At 34.7% G+C, this 27838-nt stretch overlaps 1 protein-coding gene across 1 annotated transcript in view; it reads left to right on the top strand.

Moving 5' to 3' along the window:
• DPP10 (dipeptidyl peptidase like 10) overlaps positions 1-27838 on the top strand; it is a 365506-nt gene that overhangs the window by 261706 nt on the left and 75962 nt on the right. Inside the window, exons 6-9 of the mRNA XM_030916466.1 lie at positions 4165-4319; positions 10627-10724; positions 17697-17820; positions 27078-27116. Coding sequence (XP_030772326.1) covers positions 4230-4319; positions 10627-10724; positions 17697-17820; positions 27078-27116 — 351 coding nt within the window. The 5' untranslated portion in view covers positions 4165-4229. The remainder of the gene's footprint in view (positions 1-4164; positions 4320-10626; positions 10725-17696; positions 17821-27077; positions 27117-27838) is intronic.

Raw genomic sequence — 27838 nt, 5'->3', positions numbered from 1 at the left:
TGCTCAAGCTGGAATGTAGTGGCACCATCTCAACTCACTGCAACCTCCAGCTCCCGAGTTCAAGGGATTCTCCTGTCTGTGCCACCTGAGTAACTGGGATTACAGGCACCCACCACACCTGGGTAATTTTTGTGGGTTTTTTTTTTATTATTATTTTTTAGTAGAGATGCAGTTTCGTTATATTGGCCAGGCGGTCTCGAACTTCTGACTTCAGGTGATCCGCCCACCTTGGCCTCCCATAGTGCTGTGATTATAGGCATGAGCCACTGCACCTGGCCTCATCCTTTTGTTAATTATGTTGTTACAATTTTGGTTTTCCATCAACCAGTACTATTGGGCAAAAATGTATTTGTGACTCTCCTAGTTCCAAATGTATTTCTCTTTGCCCTCCTTTGCATAGCAAACATATTTTATTTCTGGCAGATGAGGTCCATTGTCAGACCCAGCTTAGTAACTGTGTTTTGTCTTTTTTGGGGGGAAGGGGTTGCATAACGAGCCCACAATGGTGGGGAGAAAATTTTAGTTTCCATTTCAGAGGAACAGAATTATGACTATATTCCTGGTGGATACCCTCTTCCTTTAGGCGATGGACTTCTAAATTCACCAACTTCAATATTATGAGAATGAGAAGCAAATTGTGTTCTGTGGGTTATTGGTGTGGTAATAAAAGACAACACTACTACTTCTACCCCTTAGTGCCTAGATCTGTACCTCATGGCTATACAGATGGGACACATTGCATGTTAAAGGATGACATCCTGGCTTCAAGGTTATTGCTAAACAAATAGTGCCAGAACTATTTTACTGCTGTATCAACCCAGGTACATATAGCTAGTGAGGAACATGATGAAATTAGTAAATACCACCGCTGAGCCCATGGTGCTTTTTTGCCACAAAATATTTCCTTTTTTGAGATAATGTAATGTAGATTATTATGGTAACAGATAAATGTTTCTGTAAAGAGTAGTGCTGAACAGATCCGTTGGCAGCAAAACAAATCCACACCCAGAATATATGTGTATCTCTGTGATGACAAAATGCTACACTGTCTTGATGGAAAGGTTTTCATATAACTCATGTGCCTTCCTCATTACATTATCTCAAAAAAGGAAATATTTTGTGGCAAAAAATTCATGTGCCATCAGCTCTTCCCCTGAGAAGTGATACTATGTCAGAGTCTCAGTGATGGCCACTACCACTGGCAGGTAATAGTGGGAGCCGGAGGCTGACGGACATGTACTTCTCAGTCATCTTCTCCTGAATTTTTCCCCTTTCTAGTAAGTCGATTCACTTGTTTTCCCTAAACCCCCTTGTCACTAGTATTCTAATTTTACTTTTTGCCACATCCCCGATAGGTGGACCCTTATTAGTTATTGTGCCTGAGTTAGGACGTTTCCATGCCTGAAACTAAGTCTCCTTCCACGAAAAGTGGACAACTAAGTATTCCCTTCAAAATCTTATCCAACTGGGAAGATTTCTGTTTATTATTGTCTTTCAGTGCCACTCCTGAGTCAGATTCTATCTAATACAGAGCCTACCCAATTCCAGCTTGTTGTTGTACATCATGCAGACCTGCCATAAACCAGGCCTGCATTTATTTCTCCCTTGCCAACTTGTGTTAGAAAACATGCCTAATGGCACAGATGTGAGATGAGGAGAGGTGATGAAGCAGAGAACGCAATACAATGGGTAGTCACATTTGTTTTCTGGCTCAATTTCACTGTTATTTTTTAGTGGAATGGTGTGTGTGTGTTCTATTCTATGGTCAGTGGATCAGATAACATTTCATGATGGGCAGTTTTGGTTGCATACTCACTTGATATCCTATGATGAGGCTAAATGTTTCTACTGGAGCCCTGGAAAGAGCTGCTCTTGAAATAGATAATATTTTTCAATACAAGCGACAATGGTCTTTTTTCAAATCTTATAATGCCTGTCCTATGATTGTCATATGGAGAGTCCCAAAGGCTCCACACAACATCTCTAGTTTGCCATGGGCACTGACATTGCCATCGGATCTGCTGGAGTCACAAAGTTCTGGACATGGAGAAGGTTGCAACATGGCCTAGATCAGTTGCAGGGCCCCCTGGTACATGGATTCTACTCAGAACTAGCAGCTTTACAGCTTGTCTGGGATACAGAACAGAGAACATATGCCAATGCAGCTTATTTTCAAAGTCCAAAGAATTCAATTCCTGTTTACTTTTGCATAAGTACAATCACAACAATTTTTCTCTCACTTTAGAAGAGACATCCCAGTGTATCCCAAACTACTACATTTCTAGAAACATCCCCAGTGTTGCACACTTTTACATTTTAAATAAATTTGTCTCCCATTCTCTACCTCTATGCAGGGGAGGTCTTGTTCCCTAGGATAGAGGTTGCCTCTGTCAGCAAGAAGATTTGTCAGAATTTTGATGGTCAGTGTCTTCAGCCATAAAATTAACCACATACAGCAGCACTCAACCATAATGTATTATTTATAAGATTGTCCCAGAAATCATAACTATACTGTATACTTTTGTCCAAACATTCTTATCCTGTGTGTTGGGGTCCCAATCCATCTTTATGAATATCTTTGGCTTTCCTTAAAAGAACAAATGGAGTTGAGCCTCTAATATGTATTGCAACCCTGCAACCGTTCCTATGTTATCTTGGACTGTAGCCATAGTTTTCTTGCAACGACAAAAGAGACGGACTCTTCCAAAGATACCATCATGACCTTTTGTTCTGCATGGCATTCCTAATTTCACAATCATGGTTTCAAGTTCTCTTTTTTCCTGTGTACTATCTCTGGAGTGTCAGAAGAACCATGGGAACTTATTTCCTAATCTTTACAATCACCATTGTTGTAGCAAGTAAGTGCTAGAACACTTACTTGCTAAAACTAGAGATGCTGTGTGGAGCCTTTGCCACTCTCCATATGACAATCATAGGACAGGCATTACAAGATTTGAAAAAAGACCATTGTCACTTGTATTGAAAAATATTTTCTATTTCAACAAGCACTTGTTCTCCCAATGCCGTTTCCCTTCTACCTGTATTTTATTCCATGTCACCACCACTGATGATTGATTACTCACAATTCCATCTCTTGCTATGGATTGTCTGTGCTCCAGTTCTCACCTGAAAGTGATAAATTCCATTTGTACATGTAGATAGAGAGATGACAAGTAGTCTCAAAATCTAATTTTGAGGGTATCTTCTGACTCTGCTACTAGTATTAACTTCTGTATCTGTCAGAGTCCCAAGTGTTGGCACATTCAACAAGATACTTTGAAGACAATTTATTTACAAAGCAAATATTGTATTATTGTTTTATTTATAAGGAGAGCATTTGCTAAGGTGAAGGGGTAGGAAAACCACAAAGGAAAGTGATGTAAACTCAGCTAGTAGCAGCCAAATTGTTACCACTCCTATGACCATGAAGATGAGCCATTACTAGACACAGAAGGAGAAATTTGTGTAGAGGTGGCTGCAGTGACACAAGTAGTGACATCATTTAAAGTTCACAGCCAGCCTGAGGTAACATTGTAGGGTAGAGCCAAGAGAATAAATAACCTGACTTTACTCTCTTCTTTCTAATCTCCTGCCAAAGGGAAGCCAGAGGACATGGGGGCCCTTTTGATGTCATCCATATAGGTTAGCTTTCTGGACCAGAAAGTGGGAATCAAAAAAGTGGATAGTGGATCTTGAATTAAATGACAGATACCTAGTATACCTCTTATTCTGTTTTCCTAGAGCTTAAAATAGTTTGAGCCATCTAGTGGGCCCTCAATGTGGTTGATGATGATAGAATGCAAATATGATTGCATGCAAATACGAATGATTCATGACATGGATATGGTTTTAGGCCACATCTCACTCTTCAATCACTGTTCTCATTCTGATTACTCCAGTAGTGCTTTCATCTGTTCTGTCTACATTACTGAAAATTCATGAATTCCTGACTTCATCGCTTCATTGTTGTTTCCTTCCTCTACAGCTGCTCTTCCTGGAATTAAAAGGGTAACTCAGAATTGGAGAATTCTCAGGGAAGTTAATAAAATTCAATATACAGTCTAGAAAATGTAGGTGTATAGTGGAGATTTCAAGGACAGATGTTTGTGGGTCACTGAGCCCACATCTCTACAGTTGGTCTCAAATAACACTCATTTATTCTAGAGGAACTCCTGCATTCTCACATCGCCCACTGGTGGTCACCAGATGGAGAAAGACTTGCCTTCCTGATGATAAATGACTCCTTGGTACCCACCATGGTTATCCCTCGGTTTACTGGAGCATTGTATCCCAAAGGAAAGCAGTATCCGTATCCTAAGGTAAGTAACGTGAAAGTCCTATTTTTGTTCCTTCTCTCTCTGCACTAGTGACTTGACAGATGGTATTCTTGGTTCTTGAACAAGTTGTCTTTGGAGGAAAACAGAAGTTTTCCATACTTGTCAGACTCATCACTTTCAAGCTCCCAATAGTCTATACACAGTGAAAGAGGTAGAGATGATTTGAAAGTGTGTGGACTTTCACTTTTGCTGCATTTCTTTCCTGTTGATGCTTACTTTTATTTTTGCACACCTTAGTTGAAAGTGGGGAGAAAAGTGATTGGGGGTGTACTGATGCCAGGGCAATGTTTTCTCCAAGGTGTACCCCATAATAGTTGTTACAAGGAAGAGGAAAGTGCCATGGTCAAATACACTGGAACATCTTTAAAAAAAAATCTAGCCTCATTCAGATGATTTCTTAGAGCACTTAATGTACTATATGTTAATGTATATTATAAATCTTCTATAAAAAATAGACTACACATAAAGAATCTCCAGTATGAAATAGATTAAGCATAAAGAATCTCAGTAAAGACCAAGCATGAAAAATCACCCATAAAGAATAGACTAAGCATAAAGCATTTATTAGTATTAGTATTAATATCAGCATTACCTTGGCAGAGCATAATCTAGAACACACTATATAAAATGCTGGTATGGAGTCATAACCATGGGTAGGTAAGATAGATAGAACTTTTTGTCAGATGAAGCAAATATGGCAATATGTTCCAGGCAACAAAAGTATTTTCAAGTGTTGGGCAAGGGCTCTATAAGAGGGTTGTAAAAACATCTGGATTGTACTGTTTTTTCCTGTGTATGCCATCTTTAATTACTTGAGATCTCTTTTAAACCTGTAATTTTCCCAATGTTTATGTAATGAAGAAGAAAACTCATGAGGAAGGCTCCCAATACATTAATCATGTAAAGATGTCTTACAGGAAACTTGTAAAATTTCACTTCTCATTTTAGCTCCTAGTTAAGAGAGGATGTTGATCTCATTTAGAAGTCATTTTTATGCCATTTCTTTAGTGAGTTGTACTTTGCTTTTTCAAGCACTATAGATTTTCTACCTTTTAATTCATGCACTACATTAGTTGGACAAACTACAGGGCAGACTCCCATCACCCTCATTACTCTAGCCCTGTCAGGGTGGGGGTGAGGTAATTCACACTTTCCTTCTGTTCGCACCATCCACCACATTCATTTTATACAAGGGCAAAAAAAGGAGGCTTGAATACGGAGGATCAGAAATAAGATGAGCATTTTGCTCAGTGAGATTTTACTGCCATTCTTTCTCATCCATCTTCCTTCCACAGGTTGTAGTATTAAATGCAAGATTATGAAGAATATAAATCCATGATTTTTAAATGTTATTTTTAGTGTCTTTTCTGGACATAGATTTAAAGGCAGATATACTCAGTGTTTTTTAGGATAACATAACAATTTAACTTCACAAAAAAATAATACTCAGTAAGAGATTTTTATTATACTCAAAGAAAAGAACTTCTGCTTTCTCCAGTTATAGATTTAGCCATTTTTTTTTTTTTTTTTTTTTTTGGCATGACAGTTTGGGCCTATACAGCATACCAACACTATTTTTTCCCCCAGAAAAAACCTGAAAAGTTGCCCCAAATGTATTAATTCTCACATTGTTTGATTTATGATAATAAATGTTCACCTGGCAATTTAAATGTGAAATGGAGAACTAGTGACATAATGTGAAATGCACATTCAACTGTTCAGTGCACGGCACAAAGGAATAGAATAATATCCAGCTCCTCATTGCACTGCACAAAAGGAACACAGTCACATCTGACTGCTCAATGCACTGCACAAAGAAAATTCAGCCAGTTCTGTGGAAGGGACAACTGTTTGTAACTGATTTCCCAAAAGAAATGGGATTTTTTTTTTTATTCACATAGAAAAACCATATGCATTAGCTGTATGCTCAAATTGACTTCTTAGTTCTAGACTCATGGTGCTTGAACTTGGCCATACCTAGGCCTCATAATTTTGACTAGATTGAGACAAACACATGAGCCAATGGAAGCACTTGAGGAAGTTAAATTATGTCAGCAATAATTCAGAAGATACTGGATATGAACCTAGATACTTTATTATTTGATAATTTCTTCTAATAAATTAATAGTGGTTGATAGTAAAGACAGGCATAACATAATAATGTTTGTTGATTAATTGTAGAAATCACATATGCTAGTGATAAACTTTATTTTTTCAGGGAGACTTTCCACTTATTTGTTTTTTTTTTCATTTGGTCTTTATCACAATTGTCTCTATTTCACAAATGAGCAAATAGATTCTAAAAGGCTTAGTGCTTTTATACAAGTCACAGTTGTTTTAAGAACAAAGAAAAAACTCAAATCTATTGATTTCATCCCTCTCTATAAAACTACCGTAGGTCAACAATTTGTATTTCTAAAAACACAGCTGGAATCCAAATCCAAATCTCCTTGTCAAGTTAACACATATATATGGAGCTCTATTTTCTCCATTTACTCCTAATGACTTAGCTACATATGGGTGCCATTCTTAGCTTCACACCTGTCATTTTATATATATGCAAATAATATACAGAACTATATATGATAACTACTGTTAATATTCATTACCTGTCATTTTATATATATGCAAATAATATATATAACTATATACGATAACCACTGTTAATATTCATTACCTGTCATTTTATATATATGCAAATAATATATATAACTCTATATGATAACTACCGCTAATATTTATTAGAAATAAGAAAGCATTTCCAGTTCTCAGGTGATTTTTAGTAGGAAGACCTGCTCACCTACCCAGGTACTTAAGACAATAGGACTCTAAGAAAATAATCTGTTTTGGTTCTTGTTCTTAAAACAAATTTTAGTATCATTTTGGGTATGTTACTTCAATTTTCAGAATTTTTATTATCTACTCTGGTTTCAAAATTTTTTTGTTAGTTTTTGCTGTGACAAATGTATTGTTTCAATTCGCTCTTATGCAATAAAAACTTTCAAAAAATGCTACTTTGAAAATTGAAACAAAACAGAGTTTATACTAAATTGTGATTTAAATTAAACTAGATTAAAAGGAGTATAGCAAATACTTAATGTGATTACTAATGTAATAGTATTACTAATGAAATACAGTAAACAAATATATTTGGATTTTACTTAATTCAGCATCATTCAGAACTCATAAAATACCCTATCATTAGCAATTCAGCACAAAAGAGATGCACGCTTCTATCCCAGTAACTTCAGGTTAATCTTTTTAATTAAAACATTATCTTGTTTAATGACAATTTAGTTGCCAGAAAAATAAGGTTAATTGTTATTGAGGCTTGTGTTTCAGAATAACAGAGGGAAGAAATTTGTGGATTTGCAGTCTTCATGGCAAATGTAACTGTAAAGAGCAAATAGATGAAAACCCTCTAATCTGCAAACTCTTGAAATGATTCAAATATTAAAATGTACAAATGAACTTGTGATGTGCGCTTAATTTCAAAACTCCATGGAAAGATACAAATCTGAGATTATAGAATGCTGGACTCTTGAATTTTGGAGGCAGCCTAACGCTTAGTTGAGATGTTTACATTTTGTCTGAAAACTGGCCACATGGGTGCACAACTTCTACTTTGTGATAAGCTTATAGTGCTGCAGACATAAAGAAAATTGCCTTAAAGATGATAACTGATATGTCTTTAACAAAGTGCGCCATAAAACTGCATCATTGGTACGAATTCACAGAAAGATCTAATTAAATTTCCCATTTGCTTTAATCAGTGTATCAAATGATAAAAAAAAATAGAAGCACAGCTTTTCACTAACTAGAAGATTTACTGTCTTAACAATAATTATCATTTTAATTCAGTACCATATCCTATTTTAGGCACTTCATATAAATCTTTTTATTAGTCTATGAGATATTCTTATCTACAGACAGGAAAGCTTCAACTCAAAATTTCTGATTTGTGACATATTCTCAAAGAACAGTTTGTCTCACTTTGGACAAAATGAGACGAATAAAATGATACTTGAGATTCTTTAGCATGTGCTCATAGCCATGCCAACTAAATAAAAGGGTCAACACTTGGACTCAGGTTTCACTGACTTACATATTAAGCTAAGCCTGTTCTCAAAATGTGGTCCTTGCACCAGCATCATAGGGTATCAGCTTCATGCTGGAGGTGGACTGGCTTCAGCAATCAGTATCTTAACAAGCTCCTCAGGACCTCTGAATGATTGTGACGCTGGCTATCTTTTGACCACCACTGAGCTGTTACATAGATAGATAGATAAATACATAAGGATACAGATAAAGATAAGTATTTTATTAAAATTTGGACACTGATTATCTGGGAATTTTGTTAAAACAGATTTGTAGGCCCACACTGAGAGATTCTAATTCCATGTCTGAATACAGGTTTCAGGTGGGGTCCATGAATGCATTGCTAAGCTTCCAGATGCTGATTGATGCTACAGTCGAAGAACAACACTTTGAATGGCACTGCTATACTGTGTCAGGCTTTAAAGTATAGCATACCTGATCTAGCTAGATAAATGGTAGGCTAAAAATTAAATAGATAAGGCCATTATTTTCAGGGAGAAACATGATAACTAATTTAAAACAAGAATGATGTGAAAGGGAGCTCCTAAGAGTCACAGAAGGCTAAACTGCCCAAAAAATGTGTCCAGGCACTGTCAGGCTTGGGAACAATGAAAAGATTTGCAAATTCTGATACCAGAGCCTTTGGTGGGTGGCAGGCTCATAGCTTATCTTCCAGGAAGCCCTTTACTCTATGAACCAGTTTCATAATCTCTCTTAATAGTTACATCATTTCCGTAGTGGAAACATTTCCTGACTTCCTTCTTTGGCTCAAAACTTCTGACCTGTGAATGATGCACTTCCACAGATGTGCTAGTCTCTTTTGATATCCTAACAAAACAACAGTTATTGAGGAACTCTTGCTGGCTATTGTTGGAATGTATTACATTGATTCTGGTCCTGATCTGACTATGGGTTTTGTCAATGCCAATTCCTTAAACATGGATCTTCGACATGTTTAAATCTGTTTTATCATTCCCTTTAGGTTTTTAGCAGATTTTTAAATTCAACTCACATTTAATTTCCTTTTTCTTTTCTATATATTTCATGTAGACTTCTTTAAGCATCAGCCACATCATAAAGATAATGGCATATTGTTTAGAATCATATTGAGCCACAGGTAATCAAGCAATTTGATACATTATTGATGTGATTATTCATTCATTCATTCAAACTGCTTGAGATATGGCGATGAAAGTTCTCATTGCTGCCCCTTACTCACAATGTATTTGTTAAAACTTTGAAGGCCATTGTGTTGGAATGAACAGAAAGCACAATATTTGCATTGTAGTTAAGAACATCCTGAGTTTAAATACTAACTTTCTTAGTTTTAGGTATTTGACCTTGCACAGTTTGCTTAGATTCTCCATTGTGACCAAGAAAATGTTTATATCTTATGACTGTAGTAGGGACATTTAATTTAATAATTTGTGCAATGCCTTTAGTGTCTACTATGTGCCAGAAACATACCAACTACTATGCCTGCTAGTTATTATTTATTTAATAAAGTGTTGATTCACTAAACTCAAATTACAGTATCCTTGTTATCTTTGCCTTTCTGTTCCTCATGCCAGGTACTCAGTGAGGGCAGTCTGCCCATGGCCCACCTTCCAAGGGTCGTCAATTATGCAAATGACCCCATGTAGTAATTAGTAATGTTTAAAAGAAAAGCCAGGGAGATTAATGTGATAGCCTACATTAGGCTTTTGGAATTTTAAGCATGGGACACCTGGTTTGGGTAGGCTTCCTTCTTTCTTTCCTTTTTTTTTTCTTCATTTCTCCTTTTTTTTTTTTTTTTTTTTTTGATTAGTCAAACCTTCTTCCCATTGCAGTGCATATCCTCTAATGTGAGTAGCTATTTGATCTACTGTTGTTGTTTTGTTTTTGTTTTTGTACAGCCAGCCCTTCTGGTGCCATTTTAGGGAAAGAACACAGTAGCACTGCCTAATGAGTGAAGTCATCACAATTTCCTATCACCTTTAATTGTCTGACGAAAATGCTTGAGAAGCAGCAATCTTCAAAAACAATTCAAAGCAATCATGTTGTCAAATTTAAAATCATTTCTACTTCAGAGAAATTAAACTTTTTTTCTCTTCTAACACAAAACAGTAAATGAATCAAAAATCCTCTTCTTTTTTGCTCAATATATTCTAATGCTTAATATACTTGCAATACAACTTTCATTTTCTCAAAGGCAGGTCAAGTGAACCCAACAATAAAATTATATGTTGTAAACCTGTATGGACCAACTCACACTTTGGAACTCATGCCACCTGACAGCTTTAAATCAAGGTATGCAATTTCAATTTCACTTTTATGGGGAAATAGATATTTTCACTCCAATTATCATTTTGCTGCAATTTAGAGAGAGATGTGATCAGCTCAACAAATCCACTTGAAAATAGAGCTGAAGTTGCCTACATTAGTGAGGAATGAAGTCATTCTCGGTGTCTGGCTGTTCCCAAGAAGCATTTAGCTCCAAGGTGATTATCAGCACCACACAATGACTGAAGAGCCTGACACCGAGAATTAGGCCTTTTGCTGGAGATGTGACAGAGATGGGAACAAAGGATCATTTTCCACTGAATTTTCTTCAAGAACATAGTTGCTCCACATGCTTTTTTGAAGGGGTTTGTTAAAAGTGTATAATCTCTCTGGAATTTGTGAGTTTTTCCAACTTTCTCCCCAGAGTTTTACCAAAGATTCTCAAGCTTTCTTCTCCAGACAGAGACATTTAATAATTTTTTTCAAAATATCCTACGTATGAAGTATTTATATTTAAGAAACTTAATCAGGGAGAAAATGAACACATTTTATTGGGTCAGAGGCATAATTTTAATATTAGCAAAATCTTCAGTAGTGAACTAATTAAACAATCATGTGTGTTTTGAAATCCAGCATGGTTTCAGACTTCAAAAGTGATTCTTTCAAATACTAGAGTCCTTTGGAAATTTTTACAACCCTAGCGATGGGATAGGCAGCTGACTTAGAAAAATGTTTTCACATTATATTGAATGATGTGGGGCTAAGTTCAAAGTTTATTTGATGATATCGATAATCAGTTAGGATGATTGGTTCCAACAGAAATTTCATTCAAATGTTGTTTCATTGACATTATTTAGAAAAAATTTCATCCCAGTTGATCATTTTCACAGAGAGTGCAGCCTGATGTGTGTGGAAATTTTACCTACTTGAAAAGGTAATAAAGGTTTATGGAATGCTTAGTCCAGAAGACCTTCATTAACTACCTAATACAAATGTCTCCTTCTACTGATGGAAAAGATAAATCCCAGTGAGAGTAAATGATTGAGTTAGAGGCTCAGGACTGATTGATAAGAAAAGTAGAAAATGAAGTAAGGCCTCTTTCATCAAGTTGCAGAGCATGTCATCCACATTGGATGGAAGACCTTAAAGATAGGCCTGAATTGACATGTAATGTAATAAAGCTGACCAAATCAAATAGGAACATTTATTTCTGAGCTTGATCTAGCAGCCTTGAATGGTTACCTTACAAACGAAGCAATGATGGATACTACTGACGTTTTATCTGGTCCTTAACTCTTGTCTTTTTCTCTGGTTTGTTTAATGCTATGGAATAACAAGAAAGGGAAATAGACTAGGAGTGTTTGAGTCACCATTTAATTTATCTCATTGGATAAATCACTTTACTTCTCTCAGGGCTGAATCCGCTTGTCTTTTTTTTTTTTTTTTTTTTTTTTTGGAGATGGAGTCTAGCTCTGTCACCCAGGCTGGAGTGCAGTGGCACATTCTCAGTTCACTGCAATCTCTGCCTCCCAGGTTCAAACTATTCTACTGCCTCAGCTTCCCAAGTAGCTGGGACTACAGGTGTGTGCCACCATTCCTGGCTAATGTTTTGAATTTTTAGTAGAGATCGGGTTTCAACGTGTTAGCCAGGATGGTCTCCATCTCTTGAACTCGTGATGCGCCCGCCTCGGCCTCCCAAAATGCTGGGATTACAGGCGTGAGCCACCGTGACTGGCCCCGCTTGTCTTGAAATAATAATTTCTAATTTTTTTCCTTTCAAAAAAATGTTTGCAATTGGAATCAATTTTACAATATCCATGTTTCTTAAAAGGAGCTCTTGATTCCTGACCTTTTTTTTTTTTAACCTATTTGTATAAATATAAATATATATAAATTAAATTATTAATAACATACTTTCTTCATGTCCTATTAAGTTCATCAAATGTCCTCTTTTCTTTTTGATGTTTGTGTTGTGTTCATAGCGTAGCTACCTGTATAATTTGAAATACTGCCTAAACTCTCAATAGCAGAATACTTAAATAATTAACTCTTTTTATAATAATTTGCATGTTTATGGGTTTTTTGTATGTTACTTAAGCATCTGGCATATTTTTATAATCTTTAGGTTATCTGTGAGTTGGCAGTCAATAAGTGAATCATATTTGGTTTCTCAGTACAGTCACAAACTATCGTTTTTTCCTTTTCAGTTTCCTTTTTAGTACTTTTTTTCCCACCACACCTAAACCGCAAATACGATCATCTCTTAGCTTTCATCTCTTAATAAAATGGCCACCATGACTACAATAATAATATAAGGAGGAATAATAGTAAGATCAATATAGAAAGTTTTTTTCATGATTTGCACTACCTTATAAACCGGATTCTCTGACCTCCACACTGGAGAACAACATTTTTTGTTGTTTGAATTGAAGATCTTAGGTTCTTTTTTTGGTCTGTTTGATCGTTTATCTGGACGATTGGTTTACTTATTTATAATAACTAATGTTTATCCCTATAATAGAAAAAGTTCCCCAAGCTAGTATCATTATCATTGCCCCTTCAACCCAATGCTTATACTCATCAAAGACTGTAAAATACATTTTAATTAATTTATATGATTTAAAAAGAAATTAAAAGGATAAGATAATCTATAGTGATGCACAATTTCTTCCCCTAATTATTTTCCTCATATTCTCTTCAATTGTTTTATTTGTTTATTTATATCTGATTCAGCTGAAGTCATTTCACCAGTGTAGACAATGAGTGCAAATTTTCTTCAATAGTAATTCCGTTCAGACTCATCTCATCACCATTCAGTTTATATTTATCTGAATCACAGTCTATATTGATTCTGAAAAGAATGTAACATGGTAGAAACTAAGATAATGCCCCTTCTTGAATATCCCCAGAACCAGTGGGAGTTAGATGGGTTATCTCATCTTGGAAGGAAGAAACATTTTGCCAAATTGTTGTACTGTTCACTTAGGTATTGCAATCACTCAATACCTTTATTAGAAAATTTAAGTGTGAATTTTAAAATATATATTTACTTTCCAGGGAAATTTTATCTTATGATAATGAATCATGAAGATTTTCCACAGATTGGATAAGTCACATTAATTTGGAGAAGTGATACATGGTCATTTGTGTAGACCTCTCTAGTCTGAAAAGTAAAAGAAATGATTCGTCCTTGGTTTCTTCTTACTCTATGTCTTTAGCATTATTTTACTTCTTAGAAACCTTTCTGTAGTCACCTATCTTTTGTGACCCATTGTTCTCAACCTGCATCACTGATTTAACATGGTCATTCTGCCCCTGTCACTCTGGGCTTGACACTCTCATGCTTTCTCTCCTTATTTCTTTAAGTATATCTAGCCTACATCTCTCAGTCTTCCAAGGAATATCTGTGCCTTCCAAGAAAATCTAATTAATAAATTAACCTATGTTCATGGAAGTGTCCTGAATAACCCTTCTTACAAGTAATGCATAGTTATTAACAGAGGTCTTTGGAGAACACTAGCTATAATTTGGTCATGAATACCATCACAATATACTTATGGGAAGACATCACAGATTATCGAGAAGAGAATGAGCTCAAAGTAACTACATTACATGAATATTTTGGTGTAAACACAGAGCAATGATTGGACAGGAAGGCCGTGAAAACACGGTGTAACTGCTAACATACCTGTCTGCAGGTGATGCTGGGGCCTCCATTCCACATAACCTTGTGGACAATTAGATCTTCTGTGCCAGACCACCCAGCTGATAGAAAGTCTCTGTTGACTTGAGTGCAATCCCTCTAACTAGCTTGTCTCTGTCTCTGTGGCTCAAGAGGACCAGATCCTCGAGGACTTCCTGGGTAATCCAGAGCCATGGAGACTAGGAACAAGCAGGAAACCCAGTTATAAGAAAGGGACACTTCTGCTGGCCACTGGTCGTGGAACACCAGATCTAATGTGTTCATGAGATGGAGTTCCAGGAGGACAGCTACATCTGCAGCAGGCAGGCCAAGGAGTGTGGAATTTCCAGGTAAGGGTGCTTCCCTACTCCCTCATTCAGAGACAACCTGAATACTTATGAGTAAGCATGATCAGTCAATATGAATCACAGGGAGCTGTACACCTAGGCTCCTGGGGCAAGGAAAGAAAGGACATAGGAAGTGATTTAGTGAATAGATATATCTTTCCTCCCTGCCTATGTGTCAAGCTCTACTTGAGCTTCCATTTTGGCTATCTCCAACACTTTAACATAGAAATTTCAGTGGTTTGAAATGGCCGTTTGTTTGACTTTACAAATTAAAATTTGTGGAAAGCCTTCACTCTTCAGATTGTGTTTACCATGTGCAAGGTCATTCTTGGGTATAAGCAAGGTTTATAATGAGGTATCTCACATCAGATTATGCTTTGTTTATGACCATAAGGCACATTATGTAAAAACAAACAAAGTAATCACAATATTTGATCAAAAAGAAATATAAGTTTATTGCTGTAAATTAATGATTTTCAACTTAACAATTTACAACTAAGTTAGTGTTCCCTTAAAAATCAGTTATTCTCCACATTTGTACTGGTTGACTTTTTCATTCTTTCCCAAAGATTAAGTTTTGTTTTTTTAAGTCAAAATTTGGCATCTTAGCTAATCAATATATTCTGTCATGCCTGTGAGGTGTTGCAAAGATGTTCTTGTAACATTTCATTTGAGACCAACTTTGAAAAGGAAAGCTCTCAAGATGAATAAATTGTTTTGTTGTTGTTGGTATTTATTTTTAAAATTATTCCTGTTAGTTTGTTACCTTATATTGCACAAAATACAATATTATGGCAGGTAATTGAGACAAATTTCTGATTAGATTAGAAAATCAACTGTATATCCGTTCAGTCTAAATTTTTACCAGAAAATATGACCTTCTTGATTTTGCAGTCTTTGGTTAGTTGTTTACAATATTCAAATTAATTTTTTACTTCAAATTTCTACATGTATATCAATTATTCAGCATTTCAGCAATTATTTTCTGATTATTTATAGTACTTAGTATCATTTTTCTATAAGCTAAATTCTCTAGAAAAATCTATTAAAGGTTAATACTTCATTTTCTACTTTTTAATATTCACATTGCTAAATATAATGGTGTATGCAAAATAATCGGCTTAAATGAAACAGTGAAAGTGAACAGGACACTGTTCTTTGCAGGATCACAAGGCCTATTGATATGGACAAAGATTATACCAAAGCCAGCTGCATATTTGATTCAATGTTGCCTTATTAGCTCTACTTAGGGCACTTCATGTTTTGATTTTACTGAGTTTAAAGGCAGTTTTCAAGCAGAGCTCAGCTAGTTATGAAAGCTGCCAGATGTCTTGAAGAGATTGTTGAAAAAAGTATGGCAGCCTTCCCTGTATGTCAAGTTATGCTTGTCCTTCTACTGACATCTTCACTTTGAGAGGCTAACAGGTTTTCTAGAAGAAGAAGTAGCTACTCGGTAATGTTAGATATGTAACATTCACGTAGTTGGATATCTATCCCAGATACCTCTAAAGACAGGCGATTTGTATCAAGAGGTTATTTTTCTGTAGTTGATATTTTTTTAAGTCATATAAAACTAGGTTAATTAACTATGGGTGTTTTTTTTGTTTTTGTTTTTGTTTTTTTTGAGACAGAGTCTTGTTTTGTCACTCAGGCTGTAGGGCAGTGGCACGATCTCGGCTCACTGCAACCTCCGCCTCCCGGGTTTAAGTGATTCTCCTGCTTCAGCCTCTCGTGTAGCTGGGATTACAGGGGTGTGCCACAACACCCGGCTAATTTTTTGTATTTTTAATAGAGACGGGGTTTTACCATGTTAGTCAGCATGGTCTCGACCTGCTGACCTCATGATCCTCCCACCTCGGCCTCCCAAAGTGCTGGGATTACAGGCATAAGCCACTGTGCCTGGCCAAAACTAGGTTAATTAGTTTGAATACAGTATATTGATGACACTTTCCATGACACATGGGTGGCTATTTCTTCTGAGATCACATAATATCGGGCATGTTCAGGGTGGTATGGCTGTAGACTGGATGGCTATTTCTAAAGTAACTGATCTGTTCTGAAACTGGGCAAGTTTTTCGAAAAGTTTTTTTGTAATTTTTATCATAAATGGATGAGTATTGATGATTGCATTTTGTTGCGTGTGAGTTGGAAGCTCTGTGACATATTGTATACACTTCCAAACGTATGTGTTACAAAGGAAATATAAACTTTTTCCAATTACCAATTACCATGAGGACATAATTGGCCCCATGAATTATATCCTTATTATACCAAGAATTTAATAGACTCTCATGTTCTTTAATTTGATTCATTCCTTGTTTAAAAATGTTTCCAATAAATAATCAACAACATGGAAAAAAAATTATGTATTAAAAATTGGGACTGATCCTTGGTCTACAACTGGCAAAGACCAAAACAAGCCATTCAAACCTTGGTAGCCAAAGTCCCCATGTATAAAGTAAAACAACACAGAGGTTATGTAAAAGATAAGTATTAAGCCAGGAATAATCTTTGCCTTTTAATTGGAAAAGATTATTCTCGATGATTCTCTGATTGTGATTTTAAAGAAAAAAATAACATAACTTTATAAATGTATACTTATTTTGCACGTAAAGGAGTACTAATCAATAGAACATTTTCATTAATGTCTAGCATGTGATTGTTTTGATTTTTCCAAGAAATACTTTTCTGGGAAATAATTCACTCTCAAATTTTTTCTCAAATTATCTCTATATTTGTATACATATGTATGCGTCCATTTGAATACATACATACACATATATTTGTATTTATGTAAATTTTGAAAAGAGTAGATTTCTATTTATCTATCTATCTATACATAAATTAATATGAAGCAACATCCTTAGAGTAGTTCAGTTATTCTTATGTATAAAATGGCAAATGTATATTGTTGGTACTATATCAATGCCCTGGCTCTAAACATATGTTTCAATTTTGTTTCCAAACTAGAGAATACTATATCACTATGGTTAAATGGGTAAGCAATACCAAGACTGTGGTAAGATGGTTAAACCGACCTCAGAATATCTCCATCCTCACAGTCTGTGAGACCACTACTGGTGCTTGTAGTAAAGTGAGTATAATTTACTTTTCTTTTATGCCTAAAATGAAGTAGCTTGTGCAACTTTACAAAGGGGAATCAGAAAATGCTTTGTACAAAAAATTCAGTGTTTAACTTTTAAAACTAGTAGGAAAAGAATTATTCTATTGAGAATATATACTTTAATTTATAAAGCTTCCAAACTTTGAAGTGAACAATATTGATGATAAGCAGAAGAGAACAAACTGAGCTTTGAAAAACCAAATTAATTTTTATACAGCATGAAGTATAATCCAAGCCACGTTAGCTTCTTCCTCAGATATGGAATTTTTCTCCATATTTTGTCTTTGATTATCTTGAGAATATAAGAAGTTTCTTTCCTATCTTCTTTAAACATATTCCTTTTAATTTTTTCTGCAGTTCGGATAGATCTGATAAAATAACAGTGTTTTTGTCCCAAAATTAAGTAAAACAAGTAAAAATATTGGTTCACGAACCACTCTGTTTTGAAATCATGTTACATTTCAATTCCTAATATCAGTTTTTATAAACTCTGTAGTAAATTCTGTGTGTCATTTTTAAGATTCCTGGTAGAGAAAATATTGCAATAAGTTTAAATGGTTATGTGTATGGTATTTGGGTAAAGGATTTTTAGATTAACAACTGAATTTTCAAACTTCTGTTCTGGAAAAGATGTAGTAAATGTTACCTGACTAGCTTTTCTGTTGTAAACAACTGTAAAATTGTACAAAATATGCAAAACAGCTGTTTTCAGATATGGGACATTAGGAGGATCATGACCATAAATGCTGAAATCAAGTAAATGCACAAAATCAACCTTGCTATGTCTTTCTATTCACAACACTTTTGAGACCAAATGGCAAGGAGATGGAGCCCAAGCAGACCAAAAAGATCTTTACGATCTAAGCAGACAGGGAGAATCAGAGTTTGAGGCTTTTTTGGTGACTAGCATTTATAGGACCGGGACCAGAGAAGTTGGAGCTATATAGAAAAGGACTCCAGCAATCTGTGAAGAGGGCCCCTTAAGTATTAGGCTCAGTGCTTAGCTGTGCATACATATATGCTTCCATGTTGTCTTAAAGAAAACAACCACTAAAAATTTTTGAAGCAAATGAAGAATCTGCAAGTTGCAAAGTACTTAGGGATGTTAGAGTTCTGAACAACAATAGTGAAGAGATCTCCCTGAAAACCCCGGGTATTCAACTGAGAACCCAGAAAGAAAGAGCATTAGAAGTAGGGCTATTCTAGACACCTTCTAATCACCTTTCAATTACACTGTAAGGTATCAAGTTCATCTGTCTGTAAATTAACTGTCTACTAGGACAAAGTTTACATTTTTAAAGGGAAAAGTACAATTAATAAAGACTATCAACAATGTAGCATTTGTAATGTCAATCATATGATCAATACTATATATGTAGAAAAGTGAAAAATATAACCTACTCCCCTTTCTCAAAAATATCTAGTGAAAGCTGACCTACAAAGGATAGTAATATTGGAATTAGCAGACACATAATGTTTTAAAAGTTATTAGAAATGATAAATGTTTGAAGTGATGGATATCTTAAATACACTGATTTGATTATTGCACCTTGTATATACGTATCAAAATATCACAGGTGCTCCAAAATATGTATGATTATTATGTATTAATAAAAAATTAAAAATCAAGGTATAAGTAAAGTACTATGAAGAGAAGAAATCTCACGTGTGCAGTTAAATGAGTTTTGGCAAATGGATATATCCCATAATAATTCACACCTCATCATGATGTAAAACATCCCTATTATTCCAGAAAGCTTCGTTGTCCTCTTTTCCAATTAATATCAGTTCTCAGAGGCAACTAATATTCTTATGTCTATTATAAATTGGTTTTGCATGTTTTTAAATTTCATATAAATTCACTTATACAATAACAAAGTTATTAGAAATAAATCTAACAACTTACAAAAGAGAATAGCTCCAATAAATAAACAGATGAGAAATTTTAGTAGAGAAATACAAACTTTAAAATGAAAATAAAATTTCAGGAACTGAAAAATACGATGTTTGAAATGAAAACACTGAATAGACAATTCAGAAATAAATACGTGTGTTTATAGTGAACTGATTTTCAACAAATGCATCAGAACACATATCAGGGAAAGGGCAGCCTCTTTAGTAAATATTGCTGGGAAACTGGATGTCAGTGTGTGGAAAAATGAAACTAGATTTGTATCTCTCACCATATACAAAATTCAACTCAAAATAAAAACTAAACCATAATTTTCAAAACTATAAAACTATGAGAAGAAAACAGAGAAAATGCTTATGGACATTGGTCTACGCAAAGATTTTATGGCTAAGACTTCAAAAGCACAGACAACAAAAAGAAATGTAAATTGGTACAGCTATTATGGAAAACAGTATGGAGGTTTCTCAAAAAACTAAAAATATAATTAACATATGTTAGTAGCAATTCTACTACTGGGCGTTTATCCGAAACAAAGGAAATTAGTATATCAAATACATACCTGCATCTGATGTTTACTGCAGCTGTGCTCATAATAGTCAGGTTGTAGAATCAGCCTAAATGTTCATCAATAAATGAATATAGTTTTTAAAAAGTATATATGTATGTTTTTTTAAAAAGTGTGTGTGTGTATATATATGTATATATACATAAAACATTCCATTGTACATATACAACGGAATACTATTCAGCCATAAAAAAAAGCATGAAATTCTGTCATTCATGGCAACATGGATAAGTCTGAAGGACATTATGTTAACTGAGATAAGCGAGTCAACACAAAGATAAATATTACATGTTCTTGCATCTATCTGGGAGCTAAAAGAAATTGAGCTTATAGAAGTAGAGGGTAGAATTGTGTTTATTAGAGTCCGAAAAGCTTGGGAGGAAAGGATAGAGAGTAGTTAGTTAACAGATACAACATTACAGCCATATAAAAAGATTAAATTCTAGTGTTCTGAAGCGCTGAACATTGAATGTGGTTAATAATGATTTAGTGTATATTTTCAAATAGCTAGAAAAGAGAATGTTGAATATTTAGAACACATAAAAATGATAAATGTTTGAGGTAATGGATATATTAGTTATCCTGACTTTGTCATTATACATATTTTACATGTATCAAAATAGCACTCTGTATTTATAAATATATACAATAATTACACGTCAACTAAAAATAAAGGAAAATACATCACCAAAGTGAATGTAGGGAAAGGAAGAATATGTGAATAATTTTACATCAATTAAGATAAAAAATAAAGAATGAATTAGAGATAAATTTATTTAGTAAATTAAATAAATTTAATTCATCATTAGAAACCTTGCCACAAAGAAAACTCTAGAAGCAGGTGGATTCATTGATGGATTCTCTCAATTACTAAGGAATAAATCCTATAATTCCTTGTCTTCGTTTGTTTTGTGTTGCCATTGCAACCTACCACAGGCTGGGTAGTTTATAATGAACAGAAATTTATTGACTTGCAGTTTTGGAGGCTGGGAAATTCAAGATCGAGAGGTTGGCATCTGGTGAGGGACTTCTTGCTGCATCATCCCATGACAGAAGGGCAAAGAGAGGGTGAGAGAGAGAGAAACAAAAGGAGGCTGAACTTGTCCTTTTATAAGGAGCCAGCTCCTGTGATAACAAACCTACTACCCTGATAAAGGCATTAATCCATTAATGATGGCAGAACTCTCATGGCCTAAATACCCCTTAGGATTCTACCTCTTAATACTGTTGCACTCTCACAATCACAATTAAATTTTAACATGATTCGGGAGTGGGGAGCAAATATTCAGACACTATAACATTCTTACTAAGGAGTATATGATAGCATCCCTATACTCCTTAGAAAGTGAAGAAGAAAGATAACATTTCAACTAATATTTTAAGAGTAGAATAATACTGATACCACAACTAGACAAGAAAAATACAAGAGACGACATTTTAGACTGATCTCTCTCATTAACACATGTAGTAGTCTGTTTTCATGCTGCTAATAAAGACATACCCGAGACTGCACAATTTCCAAAAAAAAAATAAATAATAAGTTTTATTGGACTTACAGTTCTGCACGTCTGGGGAGGCTTCACAGTCATGGCAGAAGGCAAGGAGGAACAAGCGACATCTTACGTGGATGGCAGGAGGCAATGACAGAGCTTGTGCAGGGAAACTCCCACTGCAAAATCATCAGATCTCGTGAGATTCATTCACTATCACGAGAACAGCAAAGGAAACACTCGCCCCCATAATTCAATCACCTCCCACCAGGTTTCTCCCACAACTCATGGGAATTGTGAGAGTTACAATTCAAGATGTGATTTGGGTGGGACATAGTCAAATCATATCAACACAAGTATGAGAAAATCCTTAAACATATCAATACTCAATTCCAGCAATATAAATAGAGGATAGTGCATTATGATCAAATGAGGTTAATCCCAGGAATTTAAGGTTGGTTTAATATTGAAAACCAATCAGTATAATTTATTATATTAAGAAAAAAGAATTAAATATCTTGGTAGATGAAGAAAAAGCAATTGATAATATTCAAAACCAGTTCATGATAACCTTCAACATAAATGAGTAAGAAGAGACATCCCCAATCCATTAAAAGATACTCATAAAGTACCCCCTTACTGAATGTGCAAACACTAACCTTATTCATGTTAAGATTAGCAGTGAAATAAGGGTATCCATTCTCAGTATTGTGATGCAAACTTTTCCAGAGGCCCCACTTAACAAGGAATCAGGATAGTGTTAGGAAAGGAAGAAGTAAATCTGCATTTATAGATAACAAAATTGTGTACATTAAAAAAAAAGCCTACAAAAAACCCTAGAATACAAAATCACAATGTGTAAGGAAGCAAATGGGGTAAAATATAAACAAGTGGCAGGTAAGTCCAGAGGGTATTCAGGTTTCTCAAACCAGTATTCTAACTTGTCTATTAGTGATATTAAGTAAAAAAAATCAGTTAAAATACCATTAAAACCCTTAAAACTTTAAATACACAATTATAAACTTAACAAATATTGTGAAATACCCCAATACTGAATACTACAATGTTGCTAAAAGGCATTTGAAAGACCTAAATAAATGGAAGCTATTCCATGTTTTTAAATAGAAAAGATTAATATTGTTAAGCTATTAATTCTACCCAAATTTAACCATAATTTTAATATAAAACCAATTAAAGTCCCTTCTGATTTTTTTGTCAGAAGAGACAAGCTGTTTTTAAAATTAGTATGGAAATGAAAAATACCTGAACAAGTCAAAGCAATCCTGTAAAAGAATAAAATTGAAGGAGTTAGCCCTACCTGATTTCAAGAATAAATAAAAAGCTGCAAAAACCTAGAGATGCTAGTGGAGGCATAAGGACCACAAATAGGTCAACTAAATTGAATGGTTGCCAGAGAACAGACCCACATTTATATGATTGATTGATTTTCTACACAGGTGCTAAAGCAGTTCGATGGAGAAAAATTGTGCTGAAATAATTGGCATCCCTGTTGGATTAAAACAAAAATGATATTTGACATCTCATATAATATTCTAAAATCAATTTGGGATAAATCATAGCCCTAAATTTAAGAGCTAATACTATCAATGTTCTAGGGGAAAATATGAAATAAAACCTTACTATACTGAATAAGCCAAAAAATCGTTAATTATGAAATAATCAATTGGACATCAATAAAATTAGAAACTTCCCATGAAAGACACCATTAAGGAAATGGATCTGCAAACTACAGTCTGGAAGAAAATAGTTTGCAAAATGTGTATCAGAAAAAAATACATATAAAGAAATTCTATAACTCAATAATAAAAATACAACCTCATAAAAACATCAAAACATGTGAACAGTTACTTATAAGGAAGAGAATGAACACATGAAAAAGTACTCAACATTTGGCGAGGTATAGTGGCTCATCCTTGTAATTTTAGTAATTTGGGAGGCTGATGTGAGAGGATCTTTTGAGGCCAAGAGTTCAAGACCAGCCTGGACAACAAAATGAGATCCCATTACTATATACAAAATTAAAAAATAAGAAATAAAAGTACACAACTTCATTAGACATTAGCAAAATATAGATTAAAATTATAACAATATAATACTACACATCATTAGAATGACTACACTAAAATCACAAAAATACTGACAACATTAACTGTTAATGAGGACGTGAAGAACAGCAATTCTCATTCTTTGCAGGTGGGGATGTAAAATAATACTATTACATTAAAATAATATTTTAGTTCCCAATAAAATTAAACATATATGTAAATACAATTTTTTGTGTATATATGAATGAGACACACACACATATATATACACACACATGCACATATATAAAAACATACATTATAGGCCAGGTATGGCGGCTCATGCCTGTAATCCCAGCACTTTGGGAGGCCGAGGCATGCTGATCACCTGAGGTTGGGAGTTCGAGACCAGCCTAACTAACATGGAGAAACCCTGTCCCTACTAAAAATACAAAATTAACCCGGCATGTTGGTACATGCCTGTAATCCCAGCTACTTGGTAGGCTGAGGCAGCACAATTGCTTGAACCTGGGAGGTGGAGGTCGCTGTGAGCCGAGATCACGCCATTGCACTCCAGTCTGGGCAACAACAGTGAAACTCTGTCACAAAAAAATACAAAAAACAAACAAACAAAAAACAAACCCATACATTATAATTCCATTATCAAGTATTTGCGCATGAAATGAAAATGTGTCCACCAAAGGATTTGTGAAAAACAGTCTGTAGAGAAGCTTTATTTACCATAGCTAAAAAGTAGAGACTATTTAATTGTCCAGTAACAGGGAATAGACTTTAACGTAAGGTATAGCTACACAATGGAATTCTACTTGGCAGTAGAAACAAAATACTGATATACTCAACAACGTGAGTGAATCTCAAAAACATGTGGTGTGAAAGAAACCTCACACTACACAGTACATAATATGTATTTAATGCATGATTTCAATTATCTGAATTTCTAACACAGGCATATGCTGTCTCTGGGGAAAAAGATCAGAAGTGATTGCCTTTTGAGAACCTCCGGGGAGGAGCATGAGATAATGTTTTGGGGAGAAATAAAGGTCCTATAACTTGATGGGATCAATTTGTCAACCTCATCACATTATATACTTCAAATCTGTGCAATTCACTGTAGGTGAAAACTTTAAAACATATTATTTAAATGGTCTATGAAGAAGAGACCTCAAGAGGCAGACTTCTCTTTGAGTAGAATGATGAGCATAGTCGTGGAAATGAGATAGTTAAATGAACCATTTGATGCTCTTCTCATTAAGCTTGTATTGTTAGAAAATTCATCTCTTTCTTTTGGCTAGATTATAGATTGACTGGGATTTCTCCATGTATCTGTTAAAGTGTTCTGGCTGGTTTCTTATTTGGCTGATTAGTAAGTCATTTAAAAACTGGCCTACAAGCCAGCTGTGGTGGCTCATGCCTGTAATCCCAGCACTTTGGGAGGCCAACGTGGGCAGATCACCTGAGGCCAGGAGTTTGAGACCAGCCTGGCCAACATGGTGAAACCCTGTCTCTACTAAAACTACAAAAATTCGCCGGGCATGGTGGTGCACACCTGTAACACCAGCTACTCAGGAGGCTGAAGCAGGAGAATTGCTTGAATTTGGGAGGCAGAGGTTGCAGTGAGCCAAGATAGGGCCACTGCACTCCAGCCTGGGCAACAAAGAAAGACTTTGTCTTAAAAAAGAAGAAGAAGAAGAAAAAGACACAGGCCAGCCATGGGTAGCTCACACCTGTTATTCCAACACTTTGGGAGGCCAAGTGGGGAGAATGGCTTGAGGCTAAGAGTTCGAGACCTACCTGGGCAACATAATGAGACACCGTCTTGATTTTTACATAAAAAATTAAAGTAAAAATTTAAAAATCAGCCTACATATATTGTAGTTAATTAGGGAAAGCCCTTCTAGATAAAGATATTGTAAATATTTTCATTGTATACAGATAACTGCAAAGATAAATTAAAATGCTTCAATAGAAAATAGATACAGTAATCCTATCATACTATTGATTTGACACCTTATTGATATTGTAATATATTTTATTCTATGTATGGAGTTTAAAAAACTTTGTATTCTGTTAATTGAAATAATGAGACAAACAATAACACATGAAGTTTTGGGCTCTCTTGGATTCTACCAAAACTTGGTGGTACTAACAAGCAGTGGCATTGGTGTCTATTTTATTTCTGTGCTTTATAGATATCAATAATGGTTATTACTAGGGTGTAAATGGAGAACAAAGAAATGATTCAGTTAGATATTTTTTGATATCTTCATGTAATGAAGATATATTAAAAAAATGCCCTGAAAAGAGAAAGTGATCAGTTATAATATAATCATAACATGAATTTAGAAAAAGAAATTAGTATTTTAAAACCTATAAATAATTTATTATTAACAATTTGAGATGGATACCTCTGCATATAGGACAATCCCTCATATATTGTTACTTATCTTTCTTAATTCAAATAGTTTTATTATAGAATCATTTCTTTCAGGAAACCACAAGATATTTCATGTCATTACATGTAAACAGTATTTCTAAAGCTTGTTTTTTCTACATATATTTAACTTGAGGTTAAATTAGTCTAATTTTGCTTTTTGTAGTATGATTTTGGCTCTCATCTATTCCAAGACTGTTTTGAAGGGGCACATAATTTTGTCATTTCAAATGTTTCATATTTTTCTCAAAGACTGAGTTACTACTGATAAGAAAAAAAGAAGGCCATGATTATGAGTGAATTGAATATTGAAAGAATGTCTACTTTTTAATTTTATTCCTGGCTGTTTGCCCAGTTGCTTTGAAGGACTTAATAATTTTGTCTCCCAATGATGCCTAGAGGTGAAAAGAGAGTGTCTGGAGGTTCAAAACAGTTTGAATGAGGTAATCAAACAGAGCTGGAAAATGATCCTCTATCCCTGGTGAGGTACTGCTGGGAATTCTGAAAGAGTTCACCAAAGAAAAGACTTTATAATTAAATTATCATTTAGTCCCTATTCTCTACTTACTCATTCAGATTAAATCAATAATGACAATGAAATCTCTCATGGTATTTCACCAGTTGAAGAGAGGTAAAAAAAAAAAAAAAAAAAAAAAAAAAAAAAAAAAAAAAACCCGATAAAAACTGTGTTTTTAAAAAGTTAAATTTATATATGCTCATTTTGGTCTTTAGATGCTTCATGGAGTTACTTGTTTTGTTTCAGAAATATGAGATGACATCAGATACGTGGCTCTCTAAGCAGGTACAGTATAGGTGGTCTGTCACATCTTGGCCATTGTGACCATCCTGTTTACCCATTTCTTATGTGATAACTTTCTGTGAAAAGTATGACTTTAAGGCTTTGCTAGGTTTGACAGAGTGATCCTTTTTCATTAAAAGGATCACTTATCACTTGGACTTTATATGGCACCATTTGTGAAAAGGTTCCTTCCATTTTTTTATGAGACATAAATCGCAGAATAACTGCCGGGATCACTTTTTAAATTATTTGGGTAAGTACACTTTTGTGTCGATGAAGGAGAAAAACTCAGGACCTAACCAAACTGGAAATCATTAGCATTGTTCAAATTGTCTGAAAAATTGACCCAACCTTTACATAAATTTATCATGGAGATTATCCAAATAAATACTTCTCTTCTTAGTTGTATTCTAGCTCACAATTCTAGTTTGTGACATAAATGAGGCTGGAATCAAGATGAACATGACAGACTAAAAACCTAATCACTGTTACATGTCTCATCCTGGACAATTCAGAAGGAAACACAAAGAACTTATTTAAATATAGCTGAATTCATTTTACTCTTAACTCCATTACTGAGTTTTTACAAAGAGAAATAATATGTGTGGTATGGTTTGGTTTGGTTTTCTTTTTGTTCTTTAAAGCCCTCTTTTATTTTATGTTCTGTCTGTGGTGTTAATGACCACCCACCCGTATTTTGAACCTTCACATTTATCCAGACACTT

This window comes from Rhinopithecus roxellana, chromosome 14 (assembly GCF_007565055.1).
Source record: "Rhinopithecus roxellana isolate Shanxi Qingling chromosome 14, ASM756505v1, whole genome shotgun sequence".
In the NCBI taxonomy this organism is placed as follows: Eukaryota; Metazoa; Chordata; class Mammalia; order Primates; family Cercopithecidae; genus Rhinopithecus; species Rhinopithecus roxellana.
Note: the sequence above shows the minus strand (reverse complement) of the source record. Positions and strands in the feature narration are given on the sequence as shown.